We start from the raw sequence: 16,214 nt of genomic DNA on the forward strand, positions 1-16,214 counted from the left end.
ATTTCAATCTTTTTACAATTTTTTAATAACTTACAGAGATAAAAGGCCAAAGAAATCAAGAAAAGTAATGCTCAAAATATGTAAATTACTTACACTGTTACACATTACAAATTAAGAAAAAAAATTAAGTCAGTTTGATTATGGTTTTTTTCTATTTCAGTTTGCTCAGCTCAAGTCTTTAGCTTAAATAGATTCTGGTCATTTAAGGTATAAGATAATTTTGGTTCGGGTAACTTTGGATTTCGAGTCTATTTGGGTCAATTAATTCAAGTTAAAAGTCGGGTCACTTTGGGTATCGGGTCAACTTGGGGTCTCGGATCACTTCTGGTCGGGTCAATTCGGGTCTCGGGTCAACTTCGGGTCGGGTCATCTCGGGTTAAGGTCGGGTCAATTCCACATCGGGTCGGGTATGGGTTGGGTCGGGTTGATTCGGGTTTTGGGTCAATTTCGGGTCACTATTTTCGGGTCGATTTCGGGTCATGGGTCGGGTCATTCGGGTCGGGTCATCGAGTCTGGGTCAAAATTGCCAGGTCTACTATAGAGTTGTCAATTTGGCTCGATGGATGGGTTTTGGGTTGAGTCAGGACTCGGGATAGAGTTGTTAGTTTGGCTCGATGGAGGGGGATTGGGTCGAGTCGGGTTTAGATTATGTTAAATTATTATGTACCGTATTTATAGATTGAATATCAAATTGTGTAAAATATCAAGTTAGATGGTATCTAATTACGTAGTATGTTGAATTGATTTTTAACATCTATAGATCTTTAACTACTCCGTAATACTTTCTCTATTCCATAATGTTTTTTCCATTGTGAAATTTTATGGAAATAAAGAAATTTGGGACATTACATGATTTGCAATTAATGTAGATTTCATGGAGGGCGTTTTCCACCCTTTCTTTTTTTTTTTAAAAAAAAAGTAAGAAGAAAGACCCTATTGAGCCGGCACCTCTCACAGGTTAAGTCAGCCCAGTTCCGTAGGTCATCGCTTGAGAGTAGAGGGGGGAGGTAAGGGAATCCCCCTACTCCCAAGCCTTTTGTAGTTGGTAGGCTTCGAACTCGTGACCTCAAAGTCACAAGGTGAGTTCCCCACCAACTCCACCAAGCTTTGCTTGGTACCCTAGTTTATTAAGGAGTTCATAATTCAATATAAGGGGCAGATATAATACTAGTAACAATGTTTTTGTTGTATTCAGCTTGTGTGTCATGCTAATACTTACGGTGTAGTTGTCATCTTATGAGGTACACCATTTGTCAAAAAAATGTACTAGTATAAAGAATGAACTATATGGTTCCACGAAATTGAAAAAATAAATACGAAGTATATATCGTCATGTTTGTATCAATTGTATGTGTACTTGGCAAAAACCTATGATGAATGAACTATGATGAATGAACCACAAGCTGAGTATTCATCTACAAAAACAATTTTTAAGCACCCTTTTGACCAATATTTAAGGTGGCGTACAATGAATGAATAAATGTACAATTGAAGGCTGCTATGGGAACTTCACACACTAAACTAAAATTCTCTTTATTTAGTAAAAGAAAATACATCAAGGCTTCAAGGAGTATTTTCCAGGTTCATGGAAATTTCCTTCAAGTTGCTCCAACTTATTTATTTTAAACCCTCTGATCCTAATTTCTTCAGGAATGGAAGTGTTCTTATAATCAACATTTTCTAAGATCCAACTTGAGTTTTGCACCGAACCTTCCACTTTCACCTGAAAAGAGATTAGAATAATGACCAAAAGTGAGAATATAACCAAAGAGAACAAAATTGGAAATTTGTTTTCCCATCTTTATTCTTCTATCTAGAGTGCAGGTAGATTTGGGTGCTTAAATCATACTTATTCTAAAAGAGAGCTCACATTGTAATGGGTTTTTGGAGTAACCTAGACTAACAATGCAACTTGCCAAGAATTATGAATAAGTCCATACCTCGGCACCATCAATTGAGTCTACAACAAGAGCTCCATCTAAGGAAAGTTTTTCAATGAAAATATTTTTGCCCTTGAGAACCATGGTAGACTTCTGTGAAATGGAGCAATTTTCTTTAATTTTTCTTTTCACGTCTGAAAATGTAAGTGCCCATTTTGGCTTCCACACAATGCGAGGCCAGACCTCCACTTCTTGTCCACTAAACACATGCATTATTGGGTCACCGATTTGGACACCCGCCTAACAAAGAAAGCAGTTGATTAAAAGCCGGATCTAATAGAGTTTTCATAAATTACTTGTGAGATATCACACCCTCATGGTGGTAACGATTAGCATGATCAACAAAATAGATACCTTTCTCAATATAAGGCTGTGTGCCCTGTAGATAGCCATTTCACCAGAAGTTGCACTATGGTATGGATTACCCTTTGGAACCTTCACCAATAAGAGAACAATCAAAATCGCATCGGTCTTCATGATAACAAATTGACACTCCCTCAGTTCTTTTTTTTTATCTACCCATTTACTATTTATTTGGTCAATTTTTTAACCTTTGGCCACTTAGATTTTAGTCCTATTGCATAATTTCTGACATTCATTAAAGATGATGCAAAATTTGGAATATGAATTAAAAGTGCTTTCACTGAATAAAACCACACAAACCATTTCTATTGAGGTTTCATAATTCATCATCAGAGGGCCTAATATTTATATTGGAAAAGCTATCAAGCATTCAATCATGCAGACCATGTGGAATTGTGGATGAAGTTTTAATAGATCCATTTAGTATTTAATTCCATGCTCACTCTACTCTTATTTTGTTCCCTCTCTGAGTCTCTTCTTAAATTAGGTTCACAGGTATTTTTCACTGTGAATCACTAGCACATAAGCAAACCATGGATTCCCTTATATGAAACTTCATGCTCACTCCACTCTCTTCGGCTTACTTCTCAAATTCGAAATCTATTTGGGGAAGTAGAAGCAGCTAATTTTTCATCATCTTAATTCCTTATATCACTTCAATTGTACAAGTAAATACAATTTACCTTCGCGGCATCCTCAGGATTGTTCTTCACAGGTGCATAAGCAAGCCATATATCCATCACCTAAGCAAAAATGAATGAAACAAGCAAATTTGTGTCAAGATAATCCCAATAACAAGGATGATTATTACATATAGAAAGGCTGCAACTTACTGTAAACCCAACCCTTGCAGTTGGAGGCAAAGTCTTAGGGTAATCTTGCATCATGCACTCCAATCTCGTAGAAGACTTGAAGGAAGTTTTTGTAGCGTCCTTATACCTACACAAGGATAGACTTTGGCGATTAAAACCTCACCATCATATTAACTGGAAACAAAACAGTGTAGTAACAAGAAAAGTGAGAGTATATAGAACTTCTATTTCATGGGCAAACAAATTTTAGTGAAATAAGTAAACAGCAGTGAGATGTGTGACAGTCTGGAATAGAATTGAATGACATATTGGCAAATTTCAGGAAACAGAAGATTACTTGGGGTTTACAAATTCTTTGATGGCACCTCCTGTCTTCTGAAGTTCCTCAATGTATGATTCAAGTTCCAATATTAGCTGCAGAGTAATGTCACAACCTCATTGGTCAAAATTATTAGAAAAGAAAGCAAAGCAACCAATATATGTAGGCACACAACATATTCCAGCCCTCCCCCCCCCCCCCCCCCCCCCCCCCCCCCGCTCCCTCCCTCAGCAAGTTAACAAATCTCTACCAACAGCATAGAATACCATTTAACCACCATCCTATGTATCTAAAATCATTCAGTAAATGCACATGCGCCTTACCTAAATGCAGGAAGAGGCAGAAAATAACACTTTGGGAGGGGGCATGAGGATAGGAAAGAAATTCGGTTCAGACTTTACCTGATTAATATTTCCGGGAAAAGGTGAAAACCCATTCTCAGAGTTGACATCTCCTTCAGGATTGATAGTTGCTCGGAGCAGAGGGTCAAGTTGATTGTACTCAACATTAATCACCATTGTTCTCCCTGAAGTTCACCTTACACAGTCAAAAATTGTAACATAGGAACATACTGAGTACTGCATCTACAAGTACATTAATCACATATATGTGATTTAATCTTTATTTTAGAATACATGCCAATATCACAATACACTTGTAGTGAATGGCCAATATCTTTATTGTAACACAATGGCAATAGCCTTGGCATCGCCATGGAGCATTAATAAACTTATTTGGTCATGAAAAGCACGGAAAATACATGAGGAATGTTAGAACATAATAAGGTCATTGTCTTATAAATAAATACTATTCAGCTTTAAGCACAACAAAACCAAAGGAGAACAGACACTGAGAGATTATTGAACTCAAAGATGTGACAATGTGACATCATACATGCTTTAGTGGGAATGGAAAGAGTACTTATCAAGTCACTTTTGGCAAAATAAATGCTATATTCTTTACCAAAACGAAGAAAGGTACAATTATCTCTTTCAACATCCCATTCAATATGAATCCAATGCTTAGTCAATAGGAAAAGATAAGCATGTACACTGGTCACCCATCACTTGTAACACCTATTAATATTACTGCATCCCAATATCCCATATTAGTTTGCACACTTGCTTTCTTTGATTGTCCTAAATTAATAGCACAAAGGTCTTTTCAAGTGCACTTTTACTTTCTTCATCTCTCTGCAACCATACTGCATAAGCTCCGTGCCAAATTCAAGTGTGCAAATTAATTCCGGATGTAGTATTTAGGAAGAGTGTTAAATTGTAGGAGTTAAAACTTATGCACCAGATTACTATAAGATGAATGGAATGATATTGTGATAAATATGTTAAATCTAATCCAATAAATTAACTAAATACCATCAGCATGTGTAAGCTTAGCAATGCCTCCAATAGCTTCTTTTGCTTTTCGTGGAACTGCAAGAGAATTAACCTGGTACTGTCTAATGGCACTGACTCCCAGTGATGCTGGAATTGCCTACAATAGCAAAATTATAAAGAAAAGGAATGAGCCGACAAAAAAGAAAGTGAAAAAAAATGTGCAATCAATGTTTTTCTGGCTCTTCATTAGCAGTTCACAGACTTCACACTTATGTTGATGCAAGGGTGTGAAACTGTGAACTATAGAATAACACATAAGGTCAGGGTTCAATGCCGTTGGGATTTAGGAGTGAATCGGAATCAAACCAAACAAATTTTTGACAGGAAAATGAGAAAATGAAGTAATGAGCATTTAATATGGAAAATAGCAGGCCACTAGGGCTGGAAACATGACCCCTAAAAAAAGTTATATTAAGTGAAAATACTGTCCCACAAAATTTCCTCAAGCTCTTCATTTCCTGAGCAAACTTGCATAACTTTTTTTTTTTAAAAAAAAAGCACACAAGGACAAGGTCAATGTCTAATGCTGTTGGGAATGACTTGACCTCAAATAAGATATATTCTCGTCAGGGAAATAGAAGAAACAAACATTTAAAAAGAAGGTCAGCTGGAGACATGCTGAGTGGAATATTTTGACTAATTCACGAACTAACCAAGACTCAGTTAGAAGTACCTCTTAAAGCACAAACACCCTAATCTTTAATTTATAAGATAAATAAAATATCGCACGTATTGAAAGTCAAGAAACAACTACAGTATAAGATTTACCACTTTATAACATTAACCTAAATCCACAACAGGAACCTATCCTAAAATATGCCGAAAATGTGAAAACACCCTATATCATCATATTAATATAACATTATACTCCCCGTGTCTCAAATGCTTGTTAGTATTCTAGAAAGATCAAAATCAATATACTTCCTCCGTTAATGGTTAATTGCAACATATACTAAAAACGGATGCTAAACATTAATTGCAACATTTCCAAATTATTCCATTTATAGTAACTTTTTTTAAACAAAATTACAAAAACACCATTACTCAAAATTTTATAAACTCAATTACCTACTTAAATCATAATTAATTAAAAACTAATCTAATCTAATTTAAGATCTAAAATTTAACATATCATCAAATTTCTCTCTCCTCCAACATCTTACCCACGAATATCATCTTCCTCCTTCATCATCTTCACCATAGATCTTTCTTTCTCCTCCTATATCACCACCATAGGTCTTTCTCTCTCCACCTTCATCATCTTCTCAATTATCTTTCTCTCTCCTCCATAGATCTAATAGAACAAATTTTCGTTTGGATTGAAGTAGTTTAGCTAAATTGGGGTGGGTTCTTGAGTGGTTTGTTGGTGATTCTGGGGTTGGTTCTTGGGTTGTTTGTGGAATAGTGGGTTGGGTTCTTGGATGATTTGTGGGTGGTTTTGGGGTGGGTTCTTGGATGGTTATCGTGGCGGTTCGTGGGATGTGGTGGTTCGTCGAATCGTCGGTGATTTTGGTGGTTAATGGAGGTGGTTTTGGTGGTTCATGGAAGGGTTTCGGTGGTTCATCGGAGGATTTGCTAGGTTCGTGGGTGGATTTTAGTGGTTCTGGTGGTGGTTGTTTTGGGTTTGGTGATGGTCGTTCTGAGTTTCGGTGGTGGTGGTTTTGGGTTCGTGGGTGGATTTCAGTGGTTGGTGGTTGTTCGGAGTTTCGGTGCTGGTTCTGGGTTAGGTGGTTGTTCTTGGTTTCTGATTTTTTTTTTTTTTTTTTTGGGGTAGGATTAATGTTTAATTACATGTCCTTATTTTTAATTTGTCAAGCTTAAAAGTTTTGCCTTGGAGTCCGCGCACAACCCCTTTGTTGCAATTAACCGTTAACGGAGGAAGTACAAGGAAATAACAGTTATAATTGTTTTCCCCAATTTTTATTCATTGATCTTTATTCTGCACTAGTTAGGTTGTCATTGAAGCAGGAATCTACAATTGATATAATTTTTATTCTTTTATCTTAAAGTATAATCCGTCAACAAATCAAATTAGCAATTATTCCAGTGATGCATACCAATTTCCTTTAGGGAATTGGCAATTGGAGTAGGGATTGAGACGCTAGAATTTGTCCCTGTACCTATATAGTCACTACAGATTAACTCCCGGTGCCAATCAATTTTACAATACACAATCAAGCACCTATATCAATCTAAGAAACACTGCTTCCTGTCAGACCAAAGAACAAGGGGGGAGGGACCAATGAGCTAAGCTAACCTTGAAGAGAAGTCCATTTGTATCTTGGAAGAACAAAACCCATTTTACACCAGCATCATGCCTAATTACAAGGCATTCCAAAAACAAAAAACAGAATTCAGGCTTCCTCAAGTTAACAAATCAGAATTAAATGTGAGTAAATTCTTAAAATAACACAAAAATTAAATGCCTTGGGGAAAGGAAATAGGTTAGAAAATCAAGCAATTGATATAACAAGAAATTTATAGCTTCTCTAACTGGTAATACAAAAATGTATGAACCCCACAATAAGAGGAATATATACCATTTTTTTAGAAGGCCACTTGAATACAAAAGTGAATGTACATCACCATGACCATGAGGTTTTGTCTGCCACAACCAGCAGCAAGAAAAATTTAGTCCAGAAGAGGTTACATAACTTATGGTTATATACAATTGATTCCTATACGTGACAATATATTTAGCACCTGAATTCTGTACTTATTTTGTGGGTCCACAGCAAGCCTGGCATCATTATCAGCCAAACAAGCAACTTTTTCCTGAAAGAGTTCCCATATGAGCTTCTTATAAAATCAATATTCAAATAGTTCAAACCCAAAATGTTTAGCATTACCTGCTTGATAAGTGTGACTTGTGATGGTTTCATTCCAAAATAAGCATTAGACTCCAACAGCTCCAATGTACGTGCATGAGTGTCATCAGAAGTCATAATAGCAAAAGGAATCTCCTTTTGAGGTTCACCTACAAATTTAAGGAAAACTTTCAGTATTAACTAGGAGTATACAAAATTATTACAGAACAAATTGGTTCACTTGGCCCCAAGACATTAGTCGTACATAAATAAAATACAAATGCTTCTAAACAGATATTAGCCCATCTGTCACTACTTATATCTCAGACAAGCTCATTCTGCTTATCAACTTTGTTGTCCCATAATCTATATACAGTATCGTCTGAATTTATCATTGTCCTCTCAGGCAAATAAACATCTCAGCAGTGGGATAAATCAGGAGCATTACAATGTAAGAGGACAAGGCGACCCCACTCAGACAAGAACGACTAAGGGTGGGAAACCTTCTAGTCTTAATTTGTATCAGCTACACAAATGAGATAAAAAAAAATGGAAAAAAAAAACTTCAGCGGCACTAGATGACAAGGAGACCTTAAAAATTGCTTTGTTCCTATATCTGGTTGACTGGTTCCTCCCTCTCAGTATGTAAGAAGTCTTGGAACTCAAAACTTCTTTCATGATTTCTAACAAATTTAACAAAAACAAAAACATTGGCGTTGCCACCACACATTTCATTTGCCTTTTCTACCTAAATCCCAGATACTTCATCTAAGAACCAGACATACTGTACAGCCCAGCATATATAGATTCCCTTGCTCAACAAATCACTGAGCAGTGATATGGGTCATTGATTTCTGAAAGGAAATTATGATTTACTACGTATTTTTCATTATGGCCTTGGAGATTGGACACACTTTTTATTGAAAAACTAGCTGGCATCAGAAACTGCAAGTGTAATTAGGCCCTGTTCACTTCACTTTATTTTTGCTCAACTGAAATTATTTTTACTGAACTTAAATTAATTTTACTGAACTTAAATTAATTTTGCTGAACTAAATTTTTTTTTACTGAATTGCTATTATATTACTTCTTTAAGATTACTGATTTTTACTAAACTGAAATTATTTTTACTGAACTGAACTTATTTTTGCTAAGCTGAACTTCCTATTTTTTTTTTTTAGGAAAGAAAAGAACTTACTTTTACTGAACTGAAATTACTTTTACTGAACTGAAATTATTTTTACTGAATATTATATTTTTAAGGTGATGTGAATAGGGCCTTAGTGATCTTGTAAAGAAGTTGTCCAAGAAATGCCTTCATTGAGGCGGAAGTTCAGTTTTGAAATGAATACATATAGTGGGAATGAAACATGGTCAGGGGGAAGTAATTAGCTATTAGGTTGTCATAGACAGAATCACAAGAAAATACAAATGATGAATTGCCTCTTCAATATGGCAGATGGACAAGTGTAAGAGAGTAAGGTACATATGTGACCTGCAAGGTGAGATAATATTTGATGAGGATTTGGTTCCCACTATGCCTATTAAAGTTGTTACTGATGTATACTTGGCTTCACATTTGTTTTGGCACTCAGATACTTAGATTTTTAAGAATCTGAGATCTAAACAATAGCTTCACAAATTCAAGGTGAGAGATGTCTGTTCATAGTACAAGTGAAACAGGGAAGGAAAATAGTCTACTGATCTACCCCCTCGTCAGCCTGTCTAGCAGTTTGGTAGTATTTCTTTAGTTTCTTTCAATTAATTAATATCATCCCCTTAGCTCAAGAAGGATATTACATAAGCATAATACCCAAAGATATTGCTTGGCCCTCGGATAAATCCAGATCCTAACATTGGAATAATGGCTTGCTAGTCTTCACTCTGAAAGTTCCTATTTCAATGTGATAATTAGAAGTGCTACAACACCAACAGACCGGCAGAATGAAGAAACAGGATAAAAACCATCTCACATTGGAAGAGAACATCAGCTCCTGTTGGAGCATGCAGAAATTAATAATATACACAACCTGAAGCAGTTAATCATGGAAAGTGTTTATCTCTATCTAGATACCAAAGTGCATTTTTTACTTCCCAACTTGCATTATCAAGGTTAGTATGATAATGTTCAAGGATCTGTTAGAAAACCTAAAGCTAGAAAGAGTCATCACGCATGCAAGAGAAACAAATGGACTCACTGTCAAAAACATGGAAATCGACTTTTACCAAATATATAACTCTGCCTGCAAAAGACTAGAACAGACTTTAAATTAATAGTAGAGAGTATTTTGCAGCACCAACCTTCGGATAGTTTGCAACTAGCTTCTTGAAGAGCAAGAATAGACTCTATGTACAGTTGTAAGAAGCATGTTCCAGTGGAGGTTTCAGAAGGAAGAGCAACCTGCAAGTGCACAGAGAGCAATAGATTCTAAATTAATGTGACTGAGATTTTACATAAGAACACATCTATGCAACAAATTTGCTTTCCAACAACAATAGCAAAAGAAAAAGTCCAAAATTTTCATGCACCCAAAAAAATTTGTTGTTGGACATAACAGACTAGATACCACAGTATAAAGGAGATGTAATGAAAGTGGAAAAAGGAACATATAAAGTACATATCCAGGAGGAAATGGTGAAAGAGGGTTGTTAGTGTCTTCCAAATGTAAATCGCCATTATATAGGTTGCGTAAGAAAATTCTGAAGCAAACTCTTCTAGAACCACACTTGCTTGCTTATCATATTTCCTTAGGGGGGTGGGGGGGAGTTGAAATTTGCAGAATATTTATCACCTTGATTCCGTTGTATCCAAGACGTTCTCCAAGTCCCCCAGCAACAAGAACAAATGCAGCGTTTTTTGCTTCCTTGACGCCAGCCTCCTCATATTTGATGAAGTTCTCGTCAGCAAAAGTCAGATTTTCACCTGTTGGAACCTATATGAATTTTTTTTTAAAAAAAATGTTAAGAAAAAGAAGGATTATACGTAGTATTAACAGCTCAGAAAAAGGAGAACAAGTAAAAGAGGATAAGCAGTTCTCTAAAACGGAAAAAGTAACTAACAGATACAGATTAATCCAGTTTTGATAAACTTATCAACATATCAATCAGCTACTTCCACCAACAAGCCACACAAAGCAACTCTACATATTTCCTATCCAATCAAAACAAAGAACATCAATTGTCCCTTCTCAGCACATCAAATCTTTATAGTAAACAGATGCATGTTGGACTGTACAAAGTACCAAGTTCAATCCTAGGAGGTAGTACAGCTATAATCGAGAAAGTAGTGACCCAGAAAAGAAAAGAGAAATTTATAAAGCAAATGAGTCCTTTCCCTTCAAAATAGTCTTTATCTTTTCCCTTCGTATGACTCTTCAGTGACATTGTGTAATTTTGTAGTACCTAACTTAGACTGAAAACATTGTATTACACGAGTACAGTTGCTGTAATGGCTATGTTGTTTGCAGTTGAGACAAATTCCATGCATCTCACTGTGGCTACTGAGGCAGCGATCTCCCTTCTTTGACTTCCTTTTTACCACATGATATTACATACATCAGATTATTATTTAAACCCAATTTCTGATTGATACACTATGGTCTCTGCAACTCTGCCTCGCTCAGTGGCTCTTTCCCTCTCATTTTGTACTCTTAAATGCTTCTTCTTCAGATCTACTCCAGCAATTTATCTTCAGATAATCGAGATCTGATGGTGATTTTTTTTTTTTTTTAACTTTGTAGTAAATTTCTATTTCTTTCACTATGTTACACATAGAATCCCTGATTGAAACTTCTGGTCACTAGAATGTTCAGCCACTGAAAGATTTCAGCTAGCTTTTATTAATGGCCTTATGGGAATGTCTGGATTCTGGAATTCGGATATCATCTACCTAATTCATAATCAATTTTAAACTAGGTGGACAGATCTAGCAGGAAGCCGCGCAACACCCTGGACTAGGCAAAAATAGCTTGCTATACTGGCTGGGAGAGTGATAGTCATGAGACTCATAACTGTAGTCTACACATTAAGGAAAGACATACGTTGAGGAACCGAAACTCAAAGGCAAACAAGTACGCAATGGTAGCATGGACATAATAGATATTAGGAGCAAGTAACATTTAAAAGTGAGGAATCAGAGAGTTTGTTCAAATCAACTGAAACTCAAGACTTACAGAAGGTGTAAAACCATCAAAGGGATTCTTTCCAGCCTTTGAATCTGCCAGAAGTTCTCTAGCATTTTTTATATATTGCACAAGACCACCAGGATAACTGGCATCAAGGCGAGCAACCTGGAAAAACAGCTTAGTAACATTTAGAGGTTGTAAAAGATAACAAAGAAGATATCACTACATTAAAAGCAGTATCTGCAACATAAAGCACCATAAGGACATCAATTCACGGTCATCTTCTTCATAAACATGTTTCATAAAAAATCAACTTTAGAATAAAATAAAGCCCCTATCAAGCAATTATGCAAAAATAATATAGAAATTTTTTGTAAAAAAGATGAGAGAGACAGAGAAAGCAATATATGCACTCCACCATTATATTCTAGTTCTATGATACTCAACGCTTCATTTCACTTCAAGAATCCGCGTTGGATCCTCAATACTACACCATAGGTCAACTTAGACACTTCGTTTTAGACCAAAACCATTGAAATCCTTCAAGAGTCGGACTATTAGAATGTACACATGTCAGACTCAGACATGAGCATCCAAGTCCAGGTAACATAGGTCAAGTTTGTAATACAGCCTTTTTAAAAAAAAAAAAAAAAAAAAAAAAAAAAAAAAAAATTATCAGTTGCAAATGTTCTCATCACAAGGGCGCCAAGGAATTGCCTCCATATATAAAGCTTGCCAGGAGAAGGAAGGGAGGGATTGAGCATGCCATCAAACTCATATACCCTAGGAAACAACATGCATCAATGTGGAAGCAACTCTAGAAGCCATAGAAGGTTAAATCTTTTTAGTATGTTTTCATTATTAATACTCCAAAGAAAATAAAATCTTAGACTACGAGTTAGGAAGTAGCAGCTTAGGACTGATAAAACAAACAGTTGCAGGCTAGAAGCCTAGAAGCAGTAGTAACAAGAAGAGAAGAACATTTTGATTGTTTCTCAAATCTACATTGGTCTAGTTTATTTAAACCAAGATTAGTGTTTTTGTTCAGAACTTATGCAGTCACCATAACATTTGTAAACAGCAGCTGCAGCATGTTGACAATTGCTATCAATTTCAGGCCAGATTAACCGATTTGGTGTATGAAGGAATCTGATCTTTAACTGTTAGTAAAAGGGGCCTAGCTGTAATATACTAATATTACAATAATTTAGAACAAACTAGAAGGTAACTAAAATAACATCTGAAGTCAACTGCAGGAAGCAGTTAAGAGCTTCAATCAATCATCTGCAGGACGGTGACAAAGGTAAAGCTTACCCCTAGTGAATTTAGGACCGAAGTTCAGATTTTAATAATAATGTGACAACTTTTTTTATGATGATTAGCCTAAACTCTAAAGTGAACCCTGAGATTAGAGAAGTCTATCATCTGAGTTTGGTAAGTTAAAGATCGTCCAAAACTAGAGAACCAGTTCCCAACCTCAACCTGTTCCTTTGCATGGCCAACAGGAAATAGGGCTACAGCTGGTCAGCTAGGAAAGATGAAAGACTATGAGTAGAATATATATATATATATATATATATATATATAACTTTGGTTTATAATGGACCAAACAAGCACACCCACATAAACTATCCTTTGCTTTAGTTGCTATGAAGTAGCAAGCTAGCCAAACCCTTTTCAATTACAAGTCTGCAAACAGTAACCTTTTCCAAGAATCCAAGTCCCCCCTATGTCTTGGATGAGACTATGAGAGTCTCACTAGAGGCATCGGTTATGGTTCCATATGGTATGGTATGACATGAGGTGTAACAACTAGAAAGCCCACACATTAAGGCCGGACAATTTTACAGGTAGAAATGCTTGAAAGGGAATCATGAAAATGATAAAATACAGTATAAATTTTTTTATATGTAGAATAATCTAGGGGGACAAAATTTCATGTAATCATCTAAATTACATATATACGAGTATAACACAATTATAATTACTCCATAATTATTGCTAAGAGTGAATTTTGAGCTCGCATTTGCAGTAATAGTATGGAGTAGCAGTTTTGAAATTCCACTTTTTTGGGGAATATATACATGGTACATCCTAACAAAAAAAGTAAAATACTTTTCATACCTAATTCAAAGTACGAAATATATAAAGGACTCTATACTAAAATGATCATTCACAAATCACAACAAGTGTATCAATTATCAAGTAAAATTATGTTATATGCAGCGAATTCCTTAACAATGATCTCTAACCAATGTGGCCGATTAAAGTGAGAAGAGAAAGTATCAAATATCAATAAATCTTTAATACCCGTAAAAAAAAAATTAAAAAAAAAAAAAAAAATCTTTCATAGTAAAAAACATAGAAAAAAAAAAAAATCAGATTCAATGAATTAACCTGATCAAAAAATGCTCGTTTCTCATCATCATCAACACCAGGTTCAGGCCAATTATCAAACAAATGACGCTGTCCATTCTCAATCAACACTTTCGCTAATTCAACCTGAATTCAATTCAAATAAAATGCTACAAATTCATTACCAAAATTACACAAATTAAACTTCAAGATTTAAAAAAAATGATGATAATTGAGATGAAATTGATACTCACGTGATTAGGAGAGAGAATTTGGAGGTTTTTCTGGAGATTAGGACAATCCAGTTCGGAAATGTCGAGGTTTGAGAGTTGATCGGCGGCGGAATCAGCCATTGGAGAGCAATTCAGGGATCGGAGAAAGGGAGATATCTGATAAAATTATCTGGATTTAGAATATTCGAATCAGGTGGAATTAAAAGGTGCTCTCTAAATAACTTTGATAATTCTAAATCAATTTAAGACTTATGTTCGAGAAAATCCCAAATTCATTATGATAACACGGAGTGCGAACTTTTAAATAAATCGGGTGTATAATGATTTATAAAGTTAGTTTTTAATTTTTATAAAATGATTTAAAATTGTCTAGATCAAATTCAAACGCTCTATAGCGATCTTATTAAGATTTTAGGAGTATTTTTTTTGTAAGATTTATTTTATCATATTCGTATGATTTATTTAGGATAAAGATTAGGAAAATTTATCTTTTTATAAGATATTATTAAAGTTTATTAGGATTTAATTTTTTTTTAAAAAAACCCTCAAAAGGGAGCTTAAATTAATAAATCAGATGAAACTACATCTAGAATACAAGGCGGGATTACATTATTCCACACTCTTTGACCAACTTCTCAAGGTTGAAAGTGAGCCAATTCATGTGCTAGTGTGCTAACGACCACTTGACACTAACAGAAGAAGAACATAAAGCTAAAATATCATCAATAACAAGATGAAAGGAACTAGAGCCTACTGCTTTCTCCTTTAGAGCTTGAATAACACTGAGACAATCCCCTTCAACCACAACCTTCCTTACTCCCTGCTGAATTGCGAGCCTCAAACCCCAAATAATAGCATTTGCTTATGCTATTTTAGTATCCTATTATGCTATCGGGCATGAGATTGTATGCAATATGATTATTTTCATTAATAAAATTAGAGAGATGTCTTTGAGTTTATGAAAACATGAAAATTGTGAGTTAGTTCGAGTGAATCGAATTGATTTCAAAACGTTATTTTTCTTTCGAAAATATCTAAATTTACGTTGTTTTTCTTCTTGTTAAAGTTGAAAAGATCAAAAATTTATCGAATTAGGTTCACCCTAATGATTAAATTACCTCAAAATAGAGTTGAAGTTATCCAAAATTGAATAATAAAGGTTTTTTTTCAAAAAAAAAAAAGATAAAAGTTATGCTACAACTATTCAAATGAGTTATGTTATTCGACTAACTTATATTAATGAAATTATTATTAGCTTGATTATATATTGTTATGTGATATCATGTAAAAATGAGTTAAGGTAAAATACAGTCCCTAAACTTTGATATTTATATCATTTTAGTCACTCAACTTTCAAATGAGGCAAAATGGTCCCTCAACCACCCAAGCCTCACCATTTCTGGTGGAAGAAAAGCTCAGTCAATAAAATTTAGGGACTTTCAAGCCAACTAAGCAAAGTTTAGGGACCATTCAATATTATGTGTCATTTATTTTTATTTTTTTTAAGCAAAAGTTTAGGGACTTGTGGTTCATTTATTCCAAAAAGTATACATCAACCTCTAAAATTATATACTCCATATTAATTTGGTCTTAAACTTGCATATGTAAGGTTAAACATCAATACAAATAGCCAAAACGTCAATTATTGGGACTAATCATAGTTTCATTATCTTGACTTTGGTGTCTAATCTTGTTGCATCTTTGTCGAATTGTCGTGACGGAAACTTATAGCCAAATGGACCCATGAGGCCGCCATGACCCTTACATGATATGGATTGGAAGTACATAATAAATTAATAACAATCAACTTATACACGTGGAAATGTGGTATATAATGTAGTATACTAGTTTTGTACCTCGTGCGATG

The 16,214-nt window shown here is 35.0% G+C and overlaps 1 protein-coding gene across 1 annotated transcript; it reads right to left on the bottom strand.

Moving 5' to 3' along the window:
• Window positions 1–1,249: 1,249 nt before the first annotated feature.
• On the bottom strand, window positions 1,250–14,740 carry LOC145586469 (UDP-sugar pyrophosphorylase-like). The gene is made up of 17 exons (XM_081643309.1): window positions 14,369–14,740; window positions 14,157–14,261; window positions 11,808–11,924; window positions 10,428–10,568; window positions 9,937–10,036; window positions 7,678–7,805; window positions 7,532–7,603; window positions 7,369–7,433; window positions 7,086–7,146; window positions 4,808–4,925; window positions 3,836–3,960; window positions 3,453–3,529; window positions 3,137–3,242; window positions 2,987–3,046; window positions 2,295–2,375; window positions 1,941–2,180; window positions 1,250–1,723 (listed from the first exon to the last, which is right to left on the bottom strand). The coding sequence occupies exons 1-17, from the start codon at window positions 14,465–14,467 to the stop codon at window positions 1,556–1,558; spliced, it is 1,863 nt and encodes a 620-aa protein (XP_081499435.1). The 5' UTR covers window positions 14,468–14,740; the 3' UTR covers window positions 1,250–1,555.
• Window positions 14,741–16,214: the final 1,474 nt, after the last annotated feature.

The sequence above is a fragment of the Chenopodium album genome, chromosome 16 (genome assembly GCF_948465745.1).
Source record: "Chenopodium album chromosome 16, dcCheAlbu1.1, whole genome shotgun sequence".
NCBI classification, from domain to species: Eukaryota; Viridiplantae; Streptophyta; class Magnoliopsida; order Caryophyllales; family Amaranthaceae; genus Chenopodium; species Chenopodium album.